The sequence below is a fragment of the Ochotona curzoniae genome, unplaced genomic scaffold, assembly GCF_017591425.1.
Source record: "Ochotona curzoniae isolate NIBS_2020 unplaced genomic scaffold, NIBS_Ocur_1.0 patch355, whole genome shotgun sequence".
In the NCBI taxonomy this organism is placed as follows: Eukaryota; Metazoa; Chordata; class Mammalia; order Lagomorpha; family Ochotonidae; genus Ochotona; species Ochotona curzoniae.
This window is the reverse complement of record NW_024466923.1, coordinates 190,065-208,946: the sequence shown is the minus strand read 5'-3', so window position 1 is coordinate 208,946 and position 18,882 is coordinate 190,065. Positions and strand designations below refer to the sequence as shown.

General features: G+C 31.9%; 1 protein-coding gene across 5 annotated transcripts in view; it reads right to left on the bottom strand.

The window, feature by feature from the left end:
• Positions 1 to 18,882, bottom strand: part of LOC121167251 (syntaxin-binding protein 5-like) — a 252,185-nt gene that overhangs the window by 44,525 nt on the left and 188,778 nt on the right. For all 5 annotated transcript variants that reach the window (XM_040996671.1, XM_040996674.1, XM_040996673.1 and 2 more), the window contains one exon: positions 11,437 to 11,502. In XM_040996671.1, the coding sequence (XP_040852605.1) occupies positions 11,437 to 11,502 (66 nt within the window). The remainder of the gene's footprint in view (positions 1 to 11,436; positions 11,503 to 18,882) is intronic.

Genomic DNA, 18,882 nt, shown 5'->3' with positions numbered 1-18,882 from the left:
TAAAACTTCAAGAAAAATCTCTCCATTATCATGTAGCTTAAATTCTTCTGTCAAATAGCAGAGTTGGTGTGATCTCTGATGTTTCAGTTTGGATATGATTGGTAACATTTAAATAACAGCTCTCATAAAACTTAAATATAAACGTAAACATGTTGTCCCTGTGTCCCAAAGGACTATCTATCTTTTCATCTTTTAAATAATTAAAAAATTAAAAAGTTACTATTAAATTTGTAAGTCACACCAAAAGAAATGGCAAACTGTAACTGATTCATGGGCTATAGTTTGCTGATTATAATTTGCCATTCTTATCTACTTACAATAAAAAACATGAAAGTATTACACTATGAGGATAATAATAAATCATAGTAGTAGAAGGTTATTCCCTTGAAAACACATTAAAATAATTCCAGAAGAATAAGCAACCAAATCACATTTCAATAATCTGGGATTGTAATTAAACACGTAAATAAAAATGATGCTACTTAGATAAAATATAGTAAAAATAAAACTGCCATAATTGTGTTTCAGAAGAAATTGTTAACAACTGTATTGTAGAATTTATATAGATTCAGGTGGTGGGACATTTAGCCCTTAAAATAAATTTTCAAGTAATATTTAGACATGAAATAATTCATTATATATAAGGACTTGAGTTTGTCCCTTTTGCATCTATCTTGTATTTAAACAGCCCTCCCCCATGGTATTGATTCCTTACAAGGTATTACAAAGATTATTTCAAAAGAGGCCAATACGTTAGAAAGATTCTTTTAAAAGAGGCCAATTCACAAAGTCAAGCATTTTACATGTCCCATCTTATGTATGGAGTATATAATTTACTCCAGTTCTGAAATCTACACATTTCAAGAATTGCTCTGCCCTATTCCCAGTTTTTTACTTATCTTGTTAGCTTCCTGTATCCTACTTCCTACTTGAAACCTAGAGCCATCCCTCAAGAATATATCCCCAATTCCCGAAACTTAAAGCATTGGGGAAGAACATATGGTGAATGCTTGCAGATTGAATCTTTAACAGGAAAGGTGAGCATAGAGTATGTTTCAGTTTAAAGTATATTATGTAACACATTTGCAAAATTTGGTTTCCATGAGCAAGGCAAGAGAGGGAAATGAGCAAGTAGTCCTGGAAGTGTTTTGAATGAAAATAATGCTTGTTAGTTTTTGCAATGGCCCATGGGAATGGGCTCCAAATTTCTTCATTTTCACTGCTATCCAAGCTAAAGCATATGTGACACTTTGATGTCAATATTAAGCCAATAGGAGTAAATAGAAATAGAAATGTTTCATGACTCACTAGCTTAGCAGACCGCACAGAAAAGGTCATCTAGTGCAAAATTCTGCTCAAAACAAATATATGTCATTCATTTAGCTTAGCTAATTCTGTGATAGAAACGTTAAAAGGCATAAAAAAATTCAATTTTTACATGCTATAGTTGCTATGAGATTTTATTTCATCCAAAACCACTTTCCTCTATTATTTACTAGTTTTTCTCAGTTCTAAACTCTTCAGCTGTAAAGAACTGACTTGCTTTCACATGACAGTGACCATTCCCAGATATTTTCAGAGCAGCAAAAATCTATTTTAATAAGTGTTGCAGATGATACTGATATTTAACAGGATGACATATTTTGAGAAATAATATTTTAATGCTTCATTATTATGAACCTATTCACAGCTATTTTACTCAATATCCTTCCATAAGGACTTTCTGAAGAGCATCTAATTTTCCATATCCTTAGTTTCATTTTATATGAGTGTGTATTATTATATATACTTAGATATAGATAACATGCTTTTCAAAATTTAAAAGGTGATTATTACTATAAATTTTTTCAAATTAATAGGTTATCTAACTCTAATCCAGACCTGAGAGCAATAGAGTATTTCTTTCTCAGAAGTTTGTGATAACAAATGTTGTGATGTTTTAATAAACATAAATCTTTTTATCATCCTATGCTTCACTTAAACTTGATAGTATAACGAACACATAAATTGTGGATAGTATTAATCAAGACAATAGATGGCTATAAAAGCAGAATCAGGGGCAAACGTACTAGCTAAATTAGAAGAAAAAGGATTAGGTAAGAAAAAAAAGGTACTTTCAAGCAGATATCTTAGAAACATGCATACTTTTGGGGGAAGACAACTCTACAGTTGAAGACAAAGTGAGTTTTCAACTCTGTCCAAAGAAAATGAACTGTTTTTAGGCTTGTGATTCTGTCCACAGTCAGTGATACTAAGACTTAATGTTGTTAGCGATTGCTCACCCTCTTTGGAGATGACATCATATAGTACACAAAGAGCTATGACACAGGAAGTCATTACTATAAAGTATGATATAAAAGCTTTATAGAACAATATTTCTCAAATAGTCCAGAGACATGAAGCACCAGAAACCATTGGGAATTTACTGGAAATGCATCATTTTAGGTGCATCAAATCCAACTCAATTAAACTTTCTGGCATGTAGCCATATTCATTAAAACAGATTCTTCTGATTCTGATATAAGCTTTAGTTTGGAAACCACTGTGCCAAATCATAGGAGAGAGAGAAGGCAAGAGCTGAATCTACTCTTAAATTGTATGCATTCATTAAAAGGGAGTTGATATCAAGATACAAACACAACAATTGCCATAGTTAGTTCTCAAGCTAGAGATTAATCTTATGGCAGTCAACAATTTCTATTCCAAATGACACTGTATAAAAATGTACATTAAGTCTTCTGTGTCTTCCTTGGAGGAAAAAAACAACAAGAGCTTCAAAAATTTGGTTTTAGAAAAAATAAAATAAATGAATACCATCGAAATATAAAATATCATAAGAAATTACTACAAAATATGATAAATTAAAATATTTTGAAGAAATAGTTAAATTCCTGGATACATATAGCCTCTAAAAATAAATCAAGAATATACAGATAATCTGAACAGACCCAGAACAAGAAAAGGGGGTTGAAGAGAACTTAAAAAACACACCACCTAAACACACTTAAAGACTTAATGATTTTTATACTAGTCCCCAAACTGAAAGAGGTGGAACAAGGTCAGACTCTCTATGAGAACACCAGCACTCTGATACCAAATTCAGACACATAACAAAAAGAAAACCAAAGTCCAACATGTCTTGATGAACAGAAAATGTAAAAATTCTCCACAAAAACCATGATCTAGTGAAACTCACGCAAGCAATGTCAGGGTGGTTCAACATTCACAAACCAATAAGATTTACAAATCACATCAACAGAAGGAACAAGAAAGAAACATCTCAATGGGGACAGAGAAAGAATTTGGTAATACCCAACATTCCTTTGTGATTAAAATTCCTCCAGAATTAGGTAGAGAAGGAAAATACCCAGAATTATAACTCAGGGGTCATGGAACAGCCGGTTAAGCAATGACTTGTAATGCTGGCATGCCATGAGGGAATACTAGTTTGAGTCTGGCTGCTCTTCTAGTCTAGCTCCCTGCTATTGTGACTGCAAAAAACAGAAGATGGCCAAACTACTCAGGATCCTGTCATTCACCTGGGAGGTTCAGGTGGAGTCCCAGGTTTCTGACTTTGGTTTGGCCCAGCCCTGACTTTTGTAGATATTTGGGTATTGAACTAACAGACAGAAAATCTTTTTTCTACTTGTATTCTTTATCAAATTAGAATAAAATAATTCCAAAATTCATATGGAAACACAAAAGTCCCAGGGAGGTAAAAGGAATTCTGAGGAAAAATAATCAAGCTGCAGATGACATGATGCTAAAATATAGAAGTAATGAAAGATGTCATTAAGAGACTTCTGAAATTTGTAAAGTTGTAGGATATAAAATCAATAAAAAAAATCAGTTGCTTCTGTATGTACAAACAATGCCATAGTGGAAAAAGAAATTTTTAACTCAGTACCATTTACAATAGCAACAAAATATTTAAAGAATTCAAATACCTTGAAACAAATGTAACTAAGGATGTGAAATATTTCTATAACGAAAATAGAAAACCATAAAAAGATGCAAAAAATAATCAATGTTCATTGATTTTTAAAAGTTAATATAATCAAAATATCAATAGTCCTTGAAGCAATTTACAGATATAATGTGGTTTCAATCAAAATATTAAGGATATTCTTCTCAGAACTAAAAAAAAGTTTTAAAATTCAAACAGAAACACAGGAGACCTTGAATAGTCAAAACAGCAACAATAAATTTGAAGGTATTTCAATACCAGGATTTAAGACATACTATAGGGCAGTCATAATTAAAACAGCCTGGTAATGGCACATTGTAGACATTTAGACCAGTGAAACAGCAGAAATCCCAAAATTAGCCAAATAATTACAACCAACTAATTTTTGAAAAGCAAGCTAAAATACATTCCTGGAGAAAGAACAGTCTCTGTAACAAACAGTGTTGGAAAAATTGGATGTATGCATGCAGAAGTATGAAACAAGACCTCTACCCTACACCTTACCCAAAAGGCAACTCACAATTGATCAAATATCTAAATGTATGATCTTATACCATCACACTAATAGAGGAAAATATTGGGGAAACATTGCAAGACCCTGGCATAGGGAAAGACTACTTGAAAAAAGACCAGAAGAACAGGCAGAAATATTCAAATGTCAACACAGCAAGCTAAGATGCTTTTGCACTGCACAGCAAACCATCAAGAAAGTGAAGAATCAGGCACAGAATGGGAGAAAATATTTGCAAGCCATGCACCTGATAAAGAGCTCACAAATTCAACAATAGCAAACAAAAATGCAGTTCAAAAATGGGCAAAGAATATGAACAAACATTTTTTTCAATTGATGAAATACAAATGGCTGTCAAACACGTGAAAAACTTCTCAGGGTCACTAGCCAACCATGGAACTGCAAATGAAAAGCAGAATGAAGTTTCACCTCACTCCAGTTAGAAAGGTCATTATTCAAAAGTCAAAAACACAATAAATGTTGGTGAGGATGTAGGGAAAAGATACCATAAAACACCATTAGTGGATTGTAAACCAGTACACCAATATCAAAGATGGTATGAAGATTCCTCAGCAATCTGAAAATAGATCTATCATATTATCAAGCCATTCCACTGCTGGAATTTTACCCAAACAAAATCAATGACATAAGCATATAAATTAATTGTACCCTTTGTTTACTACAGCTCAATTCATCAACCAAGATTTCCACCACTTGATGATTAGATCAAAATATTGGGGAGGAGGAGATAGCATTGGGACAAAATAGGTGAAGCCACCACCTGCGATGCCGGGATCTTATATGACTACTTGTTCGCATCTTCACTGGTCCACTTACAATACAGTTCCCTGGTAATGCACCCGAGAAAGCAGCACAAGATGGTTCAATGCTTGGACCCCTGCACCCACGTGGGAAGACTCAGACGAAACTCCTGCTTTCTGGCACTGGCATTGGCCTGACCCAGTCCTGGCCACTATAGCCAGCTGGGGAGTCAGCCAGCAGATGGAAAGTCTGTATCTGTATTTTCCTCTCTCTCAGTAACTCTGCATTTCCAGTAAATGAAATAAATCTTTTAGGAAAACAAACCATGGTATGTGTACACTATGGAATATTACTCAACCACAAAAAGAATGTTTCTTTTGCAACAGTCAGTCCCCAAAGAAACAAATATATTTTATCTAATATGTAGTAGCTAAAATAGAATATAATAAATATATAGAATGAAACAGACATCTTGTGATTTGCATGTTCTTATTATTTCACAATGTGGTGCCATAGCTTCTGGAGTTTCCCCTGTCCCCTCTCCAATTCTCCTCTCACTGATTTCCCCCATAATATTACAGTACTATAGCCCTTCATAAACAGTTACATGAATATTCTTTTGAACCCATTTTTATATTCCTGTAGAACTGCTGTCTATTTTTATTTGTGGAATATTATGTTTAGTAGTGAAGTAAGCCTGTGGTTATACAATAGACTGATTCGTTTTTTTGTTTGTTTGTTTGTTTGTTTGTTTTTTTGTAAAACTTAAAGAAATAAAAAGGAAGAAAGAAGAGAAAGTTGAGACAGGAAAGAATGAATGGAGGTAAATATGGTTATCTTAGAACTGTACCTTTGAAACACAAAAACTGCTCTCTTTAAATTAATAAAAATTTAAGCAACTTTTAAAAATTAAGTGGGAGACCTCAAATTACCAAATTTCAAAGTACAGTACAAAACCACGTTAGTTTTAAAAAGGATAGGACTGGAATTTAAAAAAACGCATAGGTCATTGAAACAAAAGACAGTCCAGAAATGAATCCAACTAATTTTTTTCACAAATAAACCAACTTTTACATATATTTGTATCGATATAGATACAGCATTATGTATTGTGTATATAGCACTATATATATATATATATACACACACATATATATGTATACACATCCTTAAGAAGCTTAAATGCTTTAGTCATTACCAATAATGAATCCACATAATAACCCTAGGACATAGGTGTTTTACTCATTTTACAGAAAGAAATTATTGAAGATTCAAGAGATTAAGTGATTTTCTCAAGGTCACAGAGTTCAGTTCACTGCAGAACCAGAAACCTGAGTGTCTTAGCCTATCAGATTCTAGCCAAATATATCATAAGGCAACTATTTATTTTGAATGAAAGTTGCCAACAAAATACACTGGAAAAAGGATATTCTTACTGATAACTGTTGTTGCCATAACTAATCATATATTGTAGAAGAATTCAATTAGACCTTTACCTGTCACCAAATTCAAAAGTCAATTTAAAATGGATCAAAGACCTAAATATAAGACCTAATGTATCAAACTGCTAGAAGAAAACAGGGGAGACACTTTAAGACATTTCTTTAGGTGAAGACTTCTTATTTAAGATACCAAAAGTGCAGGCAACAAAAACAAAGCTTGACAAATGAAATTAGATCAAACTAGAGATAGCTAACAGAATGAGAGAAAATATTGTAAGGTACTTATCCAACAAAGGATTAATACACATAATATACTGTCAACTCAAAAAAAACTCAGTGACAACAACAAACCCAAGAGATCTGCACAGATAGCTTTTAAAAGAAAAAAATTTAAAAGCACTCCCACCCAAAAGTATGAAAATGCTCAATATTGCTAGTCATTATGGAAACACAAATCAAAACCAGAATGAGATAATATCTCACTCCTGTCACAGTGGCTATTATCTAAAAAAAGAAAGTGACAAATGCAGAAGATGTAGATAAAAGGAAACTCTTACAGACTTTTGGTTGAATTAGTGCAGTTACTGTAGAAAAGAATATGGAGGTTTTTTAATACGTACATACATTAGAAATAGAACTGTACATGATTAAGGAATCCCACTACTGGATATATCCAAAAGATTCAAACACACTGCATCAAACAGACACCTGCTCCATCATGTAGCAGCATCGTTATCAACAACTAAAATCTGAAATCAACTGAAGTGTCCATTATTAGGTGAATGGATCAAGAAAATGTGACACACAAACACATTTACATGATCGAGTAATATCCAGCCATGAAAAGATTAAAATTATATAATTTGCAACAAAATACATAGAACTGGAGGATATCATGTTGAGTAAAATCAGCCAAACATAGAAAGGCAAGAGCTGAATATTTCCTTATATATAAGAGCTAAAACAACAATCCCAGAATGTTGATTGATAGAGGTTTGAAGAGGTAGGAGGTACAAAAACAGCTCTGGTCAAAAAAGGGAGTACTTGAGTGTGTTGAATTAGCTGCAATAAATATGCAAACATGAGATGCTAACAGAACATGGAGTTAGGGCTGTATGAAAACTGTCATTATTTTTCAATTTTTGTTTTACAATGCAAACTACATGGAAACAAAAAAGAAAAATCAAATGGGAAACAAAAATATAGATTAGTTTTTTGGATATCAAAACATAAAATAAAGCACCCAAATTTTCTTAAAAATAAAAATACAGGAGATAAAAATAAAATGAGTCAAAAATACATTGGTATATTTTAATTCACCAGTTCTCCATCCTTGACAGATCAAAGCTATGGAAATGAAAGATTTCAATAACATAAGATTATAGCTATCACTATTTTTTCCCTTAAGTAACTTATTTGCCTACATATTTACCTTAAGTATGGTCTAACAAATTGCCCATTAAATATAAACTTATATAATTTATGAAAACTGTGATTATTTAATATTATTTCAAAGGAAAAATAAGCAACTGAATTTCAATATGTAAGAAATAATAAATGCAAATTGATTGAGCAAATATCATTAAAATTTGAAGATGAAAATGAAGTAAAAACAGAATAAAGACAAAATAGTGATTTCAATGTTAAAACAAAGTAAGACCTAATATTTTGGACTAGAAATTAAAACTTTGGATGTTTGCAAAATTTCTCTGAAGACACTTTGCTTAGAGAGAAAGAATACATGTAAAAGGAATATTTGGAGGGTAAATTATTTATTAGGGGGATTTTGAAGAAACATCTAAAAATGGCACCAATTATTTAAATTGATGAGCAAAAAGAACGTCAAAATCTACTAAAGGAAAAAGAAATCAGAAACAAGATTAAAAGTTAAACTTGAGAATACATTAGATCTCACGTAACAAAGTAGTGACCTCCTTAATGAACAAATTGCATATATTGAAAGTAAGAAGACAATTTTAGATAAAATTGGTGAAATTTATACATTGAAGTTTCACAAAAAATATTTCCATGGCTCTTAGGAAAATGGCTCTTAGGAAATAATGTTAAACACCACTTTTGTAAAAGATAAACAATAACTTCCACATTTCCTTTTTACCTATTAAACACAAAAATTAGAAAAAACGGTAAAAAATTTCCATACCATTTCCAGAATATAAAACTTTGGTAAATCTTCAAGAGAATTTGAGTTTGTCCAATTATTAGAAAGGCAGATACTCCCTGATATCAACTCTAATTTCAGAAATTTATCCTGATACTTACACACATTTAAAATAAGGCATATATGAGGTTAGTCACTGCAGAATTGTTTATAATGCCAGAATACTGGTAACAAAGTGTCCTCTAACAGGTGACCTGCGTAAGTGGATTACAGTACATGCACCAAAATAATACCTCACAAGTATAAAAAAGAACGAGTTGGTACTTTATAATGAACTGGAAAGACAAAGATACACTTTAAGGTAAATCAGGTTGATATGCTAGGCACATAAAATAGAAAGCTGAAAAGAGTAGATCTTTTCAGTTATAAACACAAATTGGTTTATAACATGTTTATACAAGTTTGGTGCGTAGATTATTTATAAACACAGATTGGAAGAATAAATAAGAAATTAATCAAGTTTCTTTTTTGGAAATGGAAGCAAAATGTAGGATCTAATGTGAAAGAGTTAAATTTTCTCTTAGTGTTGAATCATGTGGATGTATTATTATTCATCTATTATGAATAAGAATTTAATAAATGCAAATTTGAAATGGAATATTCAATTTATTTTATATTGATTATCTATGACCCTGGGAAAATATAATCAAAATAAACTTTTAAGAAGATTGATTCTGTAAAATAAAGTGAAAAATGAAAAATGAATTATAAAAGGGAGAAAAGGAAAACAAATATATCTACAAGTATACTTCAGATATTCTAGGTATGTGCTAATTAATGGATTAATATTAATGAAAATGCAAAAGAAAGGTTAAATTTATGAGCCCTTAAAATATCTGTGAAAACAATAAAGCATGATCATTAATTTTGAAGAAAAAATATATGACTATACATACATTCTAAATAGTCTGAACTTCTCAGGATAAAGACCTAATGACATTATGGCATAAAGATAAGAAATGTTGAACATTACACTAGATTGCTTTGTAAAGACATCATAAAATATTGATAAATATACATTATCCCCTGTAAAAAACTAATAGAAATAAGAAAAATAACAACTTTTAGATATCCCATTAATATATTTATAATGCAATATCAAAGATAGACCTAGTACTTTTGATGGTTCATAATTTTCTCATTGTTATATATTCAGTATAGACATAACCAAAATTGTCATATAAACAAAAATTAAAACCATACATAAATTATTCATTAGTACCACAAATCTAACATATCATCGACTCTTCAATAAATCTTATTTAAAGGGCCTGGCAGCGTGGCCTAGTGGCTAAAGTCCTTGCCTTGAATGTCCTGGGATCCCATATGGGCGACGGTTCTAATCCTGGCAGCCCCACTTCCCATCCAGCTTCCTGCTTGTGGCCTGGGAAAGCAGTTGAGGACGGACCAAAGCTTTGGGACCCTGCACCCGTGTGGGACACCCAGAAGTTCCTGGATCCTGGCTTCGGATTGGCATAGCATTGGCTGTTGCGCTCACTTGGGAAGTGAATCATCGGATGAAGATCTTCCTCTCTGTCTCTCCTCCTCTCTGTATATCTGACTTTCCAATAAATAAATAAATCTTAAAAAAATAAATCTTATTTATAAGATATTTATCTTCATATTTTAAATATTTTTTTTAAAAATTGTTTGCTTTGGGTTTGTGGCCCTGCTCCAGCAGATTTGGTCATTTATGGAGTGAACCAACAGGTGAAATACCTGTCTTTCTAGCTCTGCTCTTCTAATAAATATTTATGTTAAAAATGTTGCATGCTTTATCTAGATGTTTTACTGTACTCCCTATTATGTCAGAAGCTTTCTTCCTTTGTTTATACATATGAATGTCTCCAAATGGTGGCACAGCGGAGTAGTACCATTTTCTACTGCACCTATAGTATAATATTGCCCATTATCTCAGCCCTGACAATAAGATGGCATCATTTATGTACAACTCTGATTTGATACCCATTAAGCATTATATGAAATGATCACCCATTAAAATGTCTATAAAAGTACTGAATTTATGCGTCTGATCTTAATTTTGGGTATATATTGCAGCAAATGTATATATTTGCAATATGTTTTCAAAAATATTTTTAAGTTGTTTCTTTCCAATTGTTTTTTCTAGGTTTTTTTTTTAACTTTAAACAAAAGTTTTATTTTATATTTTCAATTTGAAAGACAGATTTACAGAGACAGAATGATCTTCCAAATGCTGGCTCACTCCGCAAAGGTCAGACCTGAGCAGATATGAAACCATGAGTCAGGATCTTCCTCCAGGTCTCCCTCTTGCGTGCAGGGTCCCAAGGCTTTGGGCTGTCCGACTGCTTTCCCAGGCACAAGCAGAGAGCTAGCTGGAAAGCAGAACAGCCAGGATACGAACTGGTACCCATACGGGATGGTAGAGCTTGTACAGACCCCTCTATTTGATTTTTGGAAGAAATATATTTGCACTTATACTTCCAAAACAGAATTAAAACTACTAAATTATTAATATGACACTAGAGTTATGTAAAATAAAACAAGAGTACTACATAGAATTACCATTATCACAAAAAATACTGTTCATATTTACCTGAAGTGGGAGACTTGCAGCGCTCCAGTTCCAGGGGGACGGGACTGTCATTCAGCTCAGTTAAACCTGAAAATGCAATCAGCAGTAAAATGAGATGGCTAGCACCAATGCTGAGTTTTTAATCCTCATAGGATTAAAAATGCTTCCTTCCTCTCAACCCCATGAAAATTACTTCCACGTCCATGTTAGGGCAACAATCCTGGAAGTGTTTAAGTAGGAAACAATAGGAAATAACAACTGGTTGATGTGTGCAGTGTAATTAAACATGTATGACTAGAAAATTCCTTTTTCATTATTTTTTGTATGAAATAGCTAACTTAATAAATGATCCGGTTTTAGCTGAAAAGAGATTAATAAATGGCCTTTTAAAAGACTAATCTACTCTACTTTCAGTAGATACATTCATTGGCTTTCATGGTATTTTTAAAGAGGTATTATAAATTAAATATTACAAATTTATAAAATACAGTGTTATATATATATATTATATACAAAACGATTTGTAAATGGTATGAAATTCCCTCCTATGACAAGCGTAACATATTTTCTTATTTCTAATATTTCTTTCTATTGGATGATTTTTCCAACAAGTTCAAGGATAGGCATTACAGAATATAAGAATTTTGTAATCCTTACCATGTATTAGATGGCATCCTTTGACATTTATAAAACGTTTTTCACCCTGGTTTTCCCTATACTTGTTGAAAAAATTTAGATACTTTTTACTTTGTGAATTAATATTGTTTCCATTTTAATGTAAATCCTCATAATCAGAAATATTTGAGAGTTATTGCCAAAGGCCACAAATTTCTTTGTTAATATTCATTCGTTATCTTCCTATCAATCCTTATATTTTAGAGATGAGAATTTTGAATTGAGTTTAAATTATTTAGTCCAGGTCACAGAACTAATGTATGGCAATGTTTGAAGAGACCCGACAATGCTTTAGCACAGTCATTCAGTGCTTAATGACAGATTGTCAACTTTGTCATTATACAAACATCATAAAGCATCCTTGAAAAATCATAATTTTATACTCTACCAAACACATAGGCTATAACAGGATGTACTTAGGGTACAAACTTGCATATGTGACTGTATTGGATACTATAGGTAATCATAATGGTAAACACTCTTGTATCCAAACTTAGAAAAGATACAATAAAGAAACTAGGAAAAGGTATTTTTCAGTTTTATTATAATTTTACCAGACTATTGTTGTATATGTTGTCTAAAGCAGCATATGGTTGTGCAGATTTTTTTTCATCCATGTTATCCTGCACTATCATTTAGGTTGCTTCTAGGGCTTGTGGCACCAACTGCAAAGGTTATTGTTTGTTTTATTCTTTCACTGTTAGTTTGAAAGAATTTTAATTCTATTATGACTTTCATTTTTTCTAGTTATAAACATGTATTTTATAATATTTACTGATGCAAATACTGCTATTATTCTGGAAATAGACATCATCAACCTAAACTATCTTTAATAGAGTCTTTATCTTAAACATATTAAATGGGCATGACAAAGTTTATTAACGCTTAGCCAATAAATATTAGTCAACAGAATTGCTATGCCCTACTCACCTCCCCCCATTACTCCTTGAAAGTTTATTCACTTAAAAAGCTTTTTCATTTGACAACCAACTAGAAGCAACAGGTTATAAAGAAAAGTATACTATTGGAAGCAGAAATATTAATAAAAATAACTGAATAACAGACAACGAACAACAAGAACTAGAATGACTACTGAATAAACCTGGGACCATTTAACAGAGGGAAATAACCTACAGTTCTCTGAAAGATGTTGAGGAAATCATTGCAAGTTGAGTCAAATTTCTTCAATGCCTAATGTGACACATGTTCATTGTAGTAACAGTAATAAGAACAACTAATGATTATTTTTACATAATACTCTGCTAAATCCTTTACATGATTTATCTCTTTCACATTTAAGAACGCTGTGAGAAAGGCTATATTGTTAAACTCATGCTACAAATAAAAAAACAGAGGCAGATGGACTTTCACATGAGTATTCTCAAGGTTATACAGCTAGTAGGTCAACTGAGATGAAGTTAACTAAGATATTTAACAACAAGAAAGTATAAAGTATAAGCTAGAAAGAATTCTATCAAAATATTGAAAGATTTCTAAGAACTAAGCTTCCTTTACCTGAAAAACAACATATTTTCTGTTTCTTGTCTATTGAAACCGTTGCTTTCTCTAGTTCGTTCCGAATTCACTTGCTTTCCTGATCAATGTTGATCTAATAATATTAAAGCCATTTCTAAGGTTCAATTTACAATATATCCAATGCCAACATTAAATATTTTATAATACTTTTATTACTTCTTGAAACCATTATTAACACGTTTCCCTAGAACTAATGAGTCTCTGTAGAAAATTTCAAAGGTAAAAAACATGAAAGAATAAGTATTTGTCTAATTTTTTCAATTGAACTACTTGTCATGCACTGTTATTTAGTTGTAGCAATTCTTTATACACTATTCAGGAAGGTATAGGTACTGTGAACAATAAATCAGAAGTAGGTATTATGAATGATTTTTCATACCATATAATTTATCTTTTTCTTAACGCTGTCTTTGATAAGCACAAAATTAACTTGAATAATTATTTTTCTCTAATTGTTTCTTTTTGACTCCAGTCTAAGTAATCATCACCAGCTGCATGATCATGAAGTTAACATTTTTTGTTTTATTCCAGAAGCTTTTAACATTTCATCTCATTTTTATGTAATTCGTCCCAAGTTAACTTTTGGTTATTACATGCAATTGGGGTAAGAGCACATCGCAACCACATTTCCCTGCTTCCCCCTCTTCCGTCATTCCATTCTTCATTGATTTTTACTAGTGACTTGATTAAAAATCTATTTACCATATATAAGTGGGACTATTTCTGGACTGCCTGTTTTGTAATCATTATTTTTATCTTATTGACTATCACAAGATCATAATTAATGTAATTTTATAGCCCATCTTGAAATCATGTAATGAACTTCTTCATCTTCTTATTCTTTTCCAAAAGTATTTAGTTATTCTAGGTCCTTTGCAATTGCATGTAAATTCTAAAATAGCTTCACCTAGGTTGGTATAATAAAAATTAGAAGTATTTCACCTTTCAACCCATAAACATGGTATCTTCCTCCATTTAAAGTTTTTCTGCACTGCAAGTCTTTTATATGTTATTTTTCAAGATTTATATATTTTTTTTCTATCCATTGTAGGAATTTAGGAAGGGTACTAAAATTTCAAGCAATTATTACTGAATTATTTATTTATTTATCTCTGATTTTATTAGGTATTGCTTCAAGTATTCTGTACCTTATTAGTGAATATGTCTATGATTGTTATATTTTATTTACTGGTGGTGCTTTTATCATTATAAAATCTCTATTTACTTCATAATCTATCTTATTTCTATTAACAGATTATACTTACCATTTTTCCTTTTAGTTTTCTATTTATCTCACCTTTTTTTGCTCTTTTTGTGTGGTTTTTTTTTTTTTGCTTGATATTAAGAGTATTTTCTAGTGTAACATTTGAATACCTTTAAAATCACTTTAGTAAACCTTTAACTGTATTATCTAGAGTTTTTCTGGTGTTTTCTCCAGGACTTATCACACACATTTTATCTGAATCCTGATCTAAGTTATCTTAGTTGTATCTTATCTTATATAGTTGCATTTCTTCTTTGTGCTTTTCCAGATATATTTATCACACATATATGCTACAGACACAATAAATCATTGTTCTAATTACCAGTTTACACAATTTTGTATCTTTAAATAAAGTTAGAGTTTCAGGCCTGGCGAGGTGGCGCAAGTGGTTAAAGGTCCTCGCCTTGCACGCCCGGGATCCCATGTGGGCGCCGGTTCTAATCCCAGCAGCCCCGCTTCCCTTCCAGCTCCCTGCCTGTGGCCTGGGAAAGCAGTCAAGGACGGCCCAAAGCTTTGGGACCCTGCACCCGTGTGGGAGACCCTGAAGAGGCTCCTGGCTTCGGATCGGCATAGTATCGGCCCGTTGCGCTCACTTGGGGAGTGAATCATCGGACAGAAGATCTTCCTCTCTGTCTCTCCTCTCTGTATATCCGCCTTTCCAATAAAAAAAAAATAATAAAAATAAATCTTTAAAAAAAAAAGTTAGAGTTTCACATTCTAATTTAACATTGTCCTAAAGCAGCCAAGTTACTGTTTATTCAAGCACAATTTTGCTTTCCCTATGTCCTGTTTGCTATCCAAACATTTGTATCACTTCTCTGTATAATACACCCCTAGTTAACAATTACATATATTTTGTTTTATAAATTGCTTTAAAAACATTTAAGGGAGGCAATAAGCACTTATATTATCTTGCATAATTACATTCTTATCTTAAACATGCTCTTTGTTTGTTTAAATGCAGATTGTCATGTGGAATCTTTTTAGCCTTCCAATTTTTCTTTAGTATTTCTTAGAAAGTTGCTCTGCTAGCAGCAATTTTTTTTTAAATCTAGGAATACCTATTTTACTTGAATTTTTGAAAGACAGATTTTATAAGATTTGAGGTTTAAGTTTTTCCTTGATGACTCTGAACATATTATCTCACTCCCCATTGGTCTCCATAGTTTCTGATGAGCTGTTAATTGTACTAGACTTCCTTTATATGTGACAAGTCAATTTTCTTTTAGTATTTTAGATTTTCTCATAGTCTTTGTCTTTCAGATTATTTATAATGATGTGTGTGGACAGTTTTACATTTATTCTTACTGGAGTTCATTAAGCTTACTGTGTGAGTATTAATTATTTTTATTAAATTGGGGAAGGTTTAAGTTCTTTTCTGTTCAAAATTATTTTTTCTTCTTTATCCTGCTTTGTTGTTGATAATATTTTTAGGTTCAAGGTGATATGTCTTAGTTTTTCCTCCTCTGTTATTTCCTAGTATGTTCTTTCTTATTTCTGTCAATTATAATTTGTTGAGTTTAGTGAATGTATCTACTTTTTTTAGTATGTTCTTTCTTATTTCTGTCAATTATAATTTGTTGAGTTTAGTGAATGTATCTCTTCACATATGCAGTTACTCCAAAAAATGCATGGGAAATAAAAATAAAAGACAGTTTTAGTACAAAAAAATTTGAAATCCAGATTTATAATTATATTTCATATTTATTTTCATGAAATTTTGTTGTTTCAACTCCAGAATTTCTATTTGATTCTTTTTGTAACTTCAACCCTAGATCAATATTCTCTATTTGATGTGAAACTGTTATCACAACTGTCTTTAAATAGGGTGCCTGGTAGTTTCTTTAAACATAATTGTAATGGCTGTTGTCATGCCTTGATTTGCTACATGTAACAGCTGAGGCATCTAGTTGGCAGTTTGTTGTGTTGCCTCTGTTGGCATCACATACAGCTATTACAGTCCATGATTATAGTTAGGTGATTGTACTATTGTTTTTGACAATATCCCATGAGATATACTGCTCACCGTTTTGATCTGATTGATTGGGGTGAGATGTCCTTAAGACCAGTCTTTCAGTTTTGTTTAAATCATAGAAGGGCTTAGCTGTGTGCTTTCTTGCTTCTCACACTGCTGAATTACCCATCACTCAAGGATTGTTTCATAAAACAGTTTGCCTCTAGTTTGATTGCCAATAAATTCTCCATTGGTTATGAGGGCACTCAGGCTTGATGACTTTATTTATTTTAGCTTATCTTTTCTAAATCGAAACCTTGGCTAGAACAAAATGGTGGTGAAGGCATTCCAGGCCTGGCATTTTTGATTTCCCACACCTGTACTGGAGCTCTGTCTCAGGAATGGGGAATGGCTAAGTGAAAGGAGCCTCAGAGGTCTTGATCGAACTTACCAGGAATTGGGCCTCTTCAACTTGGAGTTGGAGGGGATGAGAAATGCTGGCAACCTGGAGGGGGGAGAGGAATTGAACCGGTTGTGGCTCAAGTGTTCAACACTGTCACTGTGTTTTTGTTTGTTGGTTGGTTGGTTTGTTTTAATCAAGTTGCAGATTTTCTGGAATAACTGTTTCTTCATTTTCTGGAGACTTCATATTTATTAAGACTCATCTTGACTTTTTTTTGTGGGAAAGGAAATGGGTCTATAGGGCTCCTCAGGCTATCATCTCAAAGTCTATACTTTTTTAAAAAGTTCATTTTACATTTTTGCAGCAATTACAAATATAATTGCTTTTATCCAAGGATATGTAAAAGAGTTCAAGGAAAAATGAAATTAATTTTGGTGCAAGAATGTCTGAAATGCATTCATATGAAAAATTCTCAAAAGTTTAAAGAAAATGAATATTATATTAAAAGTACCTATGCAAGGATTTCTACTTTTTGCAAAACAAAGTTATGATTTAATTCAATGTTATTGTGCATTTTCCTATATACAGATATTTGTCATATTTGCTAAAATTGCTGAACAGTTCTGTAACTCTTTGTGTAGATTCCATTGGGGTTTTTTTACATGCCATTAAACCCACTGACACTTTTAATACTTTCTAATATTTAGGCATATTTAAAAAGGCATATTTAAAAATTTGCTTTTTTCCATTATAAGGTCATCAACCACAATGTTGAATAACAATGACAATGAACTTCATTCCTTTGTTAATTGATTTTAGGGAAAATCACTCAATGCTTTGAAATAGTGTTATGTTAATTGCGGTCTACAATGCATGGAATTTACTCAATTGAGATTTTCTCCGTCCCTGTTCTGCTAACGATTTTTGTACTAAATAAGTGTCCTATATCGTAGACTATTTTTGTATTTTTTTGAGATCATCACTATTTTAATTAGTTGTTTTATACTATTATTCGATTTTTAACTTTGAATCCTAGAATAAGTCTACTTCTGTTAATTGTATCTTTCTTATATTTATCTATATTCCTTTGGTCAACTTTAACCTATGATTTTTGCATCTATGTTCTTGAGTCAGAGTTACCTTTTTTTATTGCATCTTATCTTTGTCAACTTTTGATTTTCAACATTATGCTGGCCTCTGATAATCAGCTGGAAAGGCTTTCCTGCTTTTCCTTTCCTTGGAAGTGTTTGTGTAGAGCTGATATTAATCCTTCCTTTGAATTTATCATTGCCTAATTCATCCAGCATTGTAGATTTTTCTTGGTTGAGAATATTTAATTTTTAATTCAAAAAAATTAAACAGAAGATTATATTTTCCAATGTATTTGATATTAGTTTTACAAAGTTTTATCTTTCAAGGAATTTCTTATTTTATCTAATTTGTCAGTTTCTAGGCATATTTATTCATAATCTTAATTTATTATATTTCGTAGAGCACATAAGGATATTTCCATTTATATATCTAGAATTTTATTATCCATACTTTCATTCTTGTTCAATCTTACTCAGGTTTTATATGTAATCTTTCTGATGAATTGTTTTAGTTTTGTTGATCAGCTTTTCCTCTATCTCACTG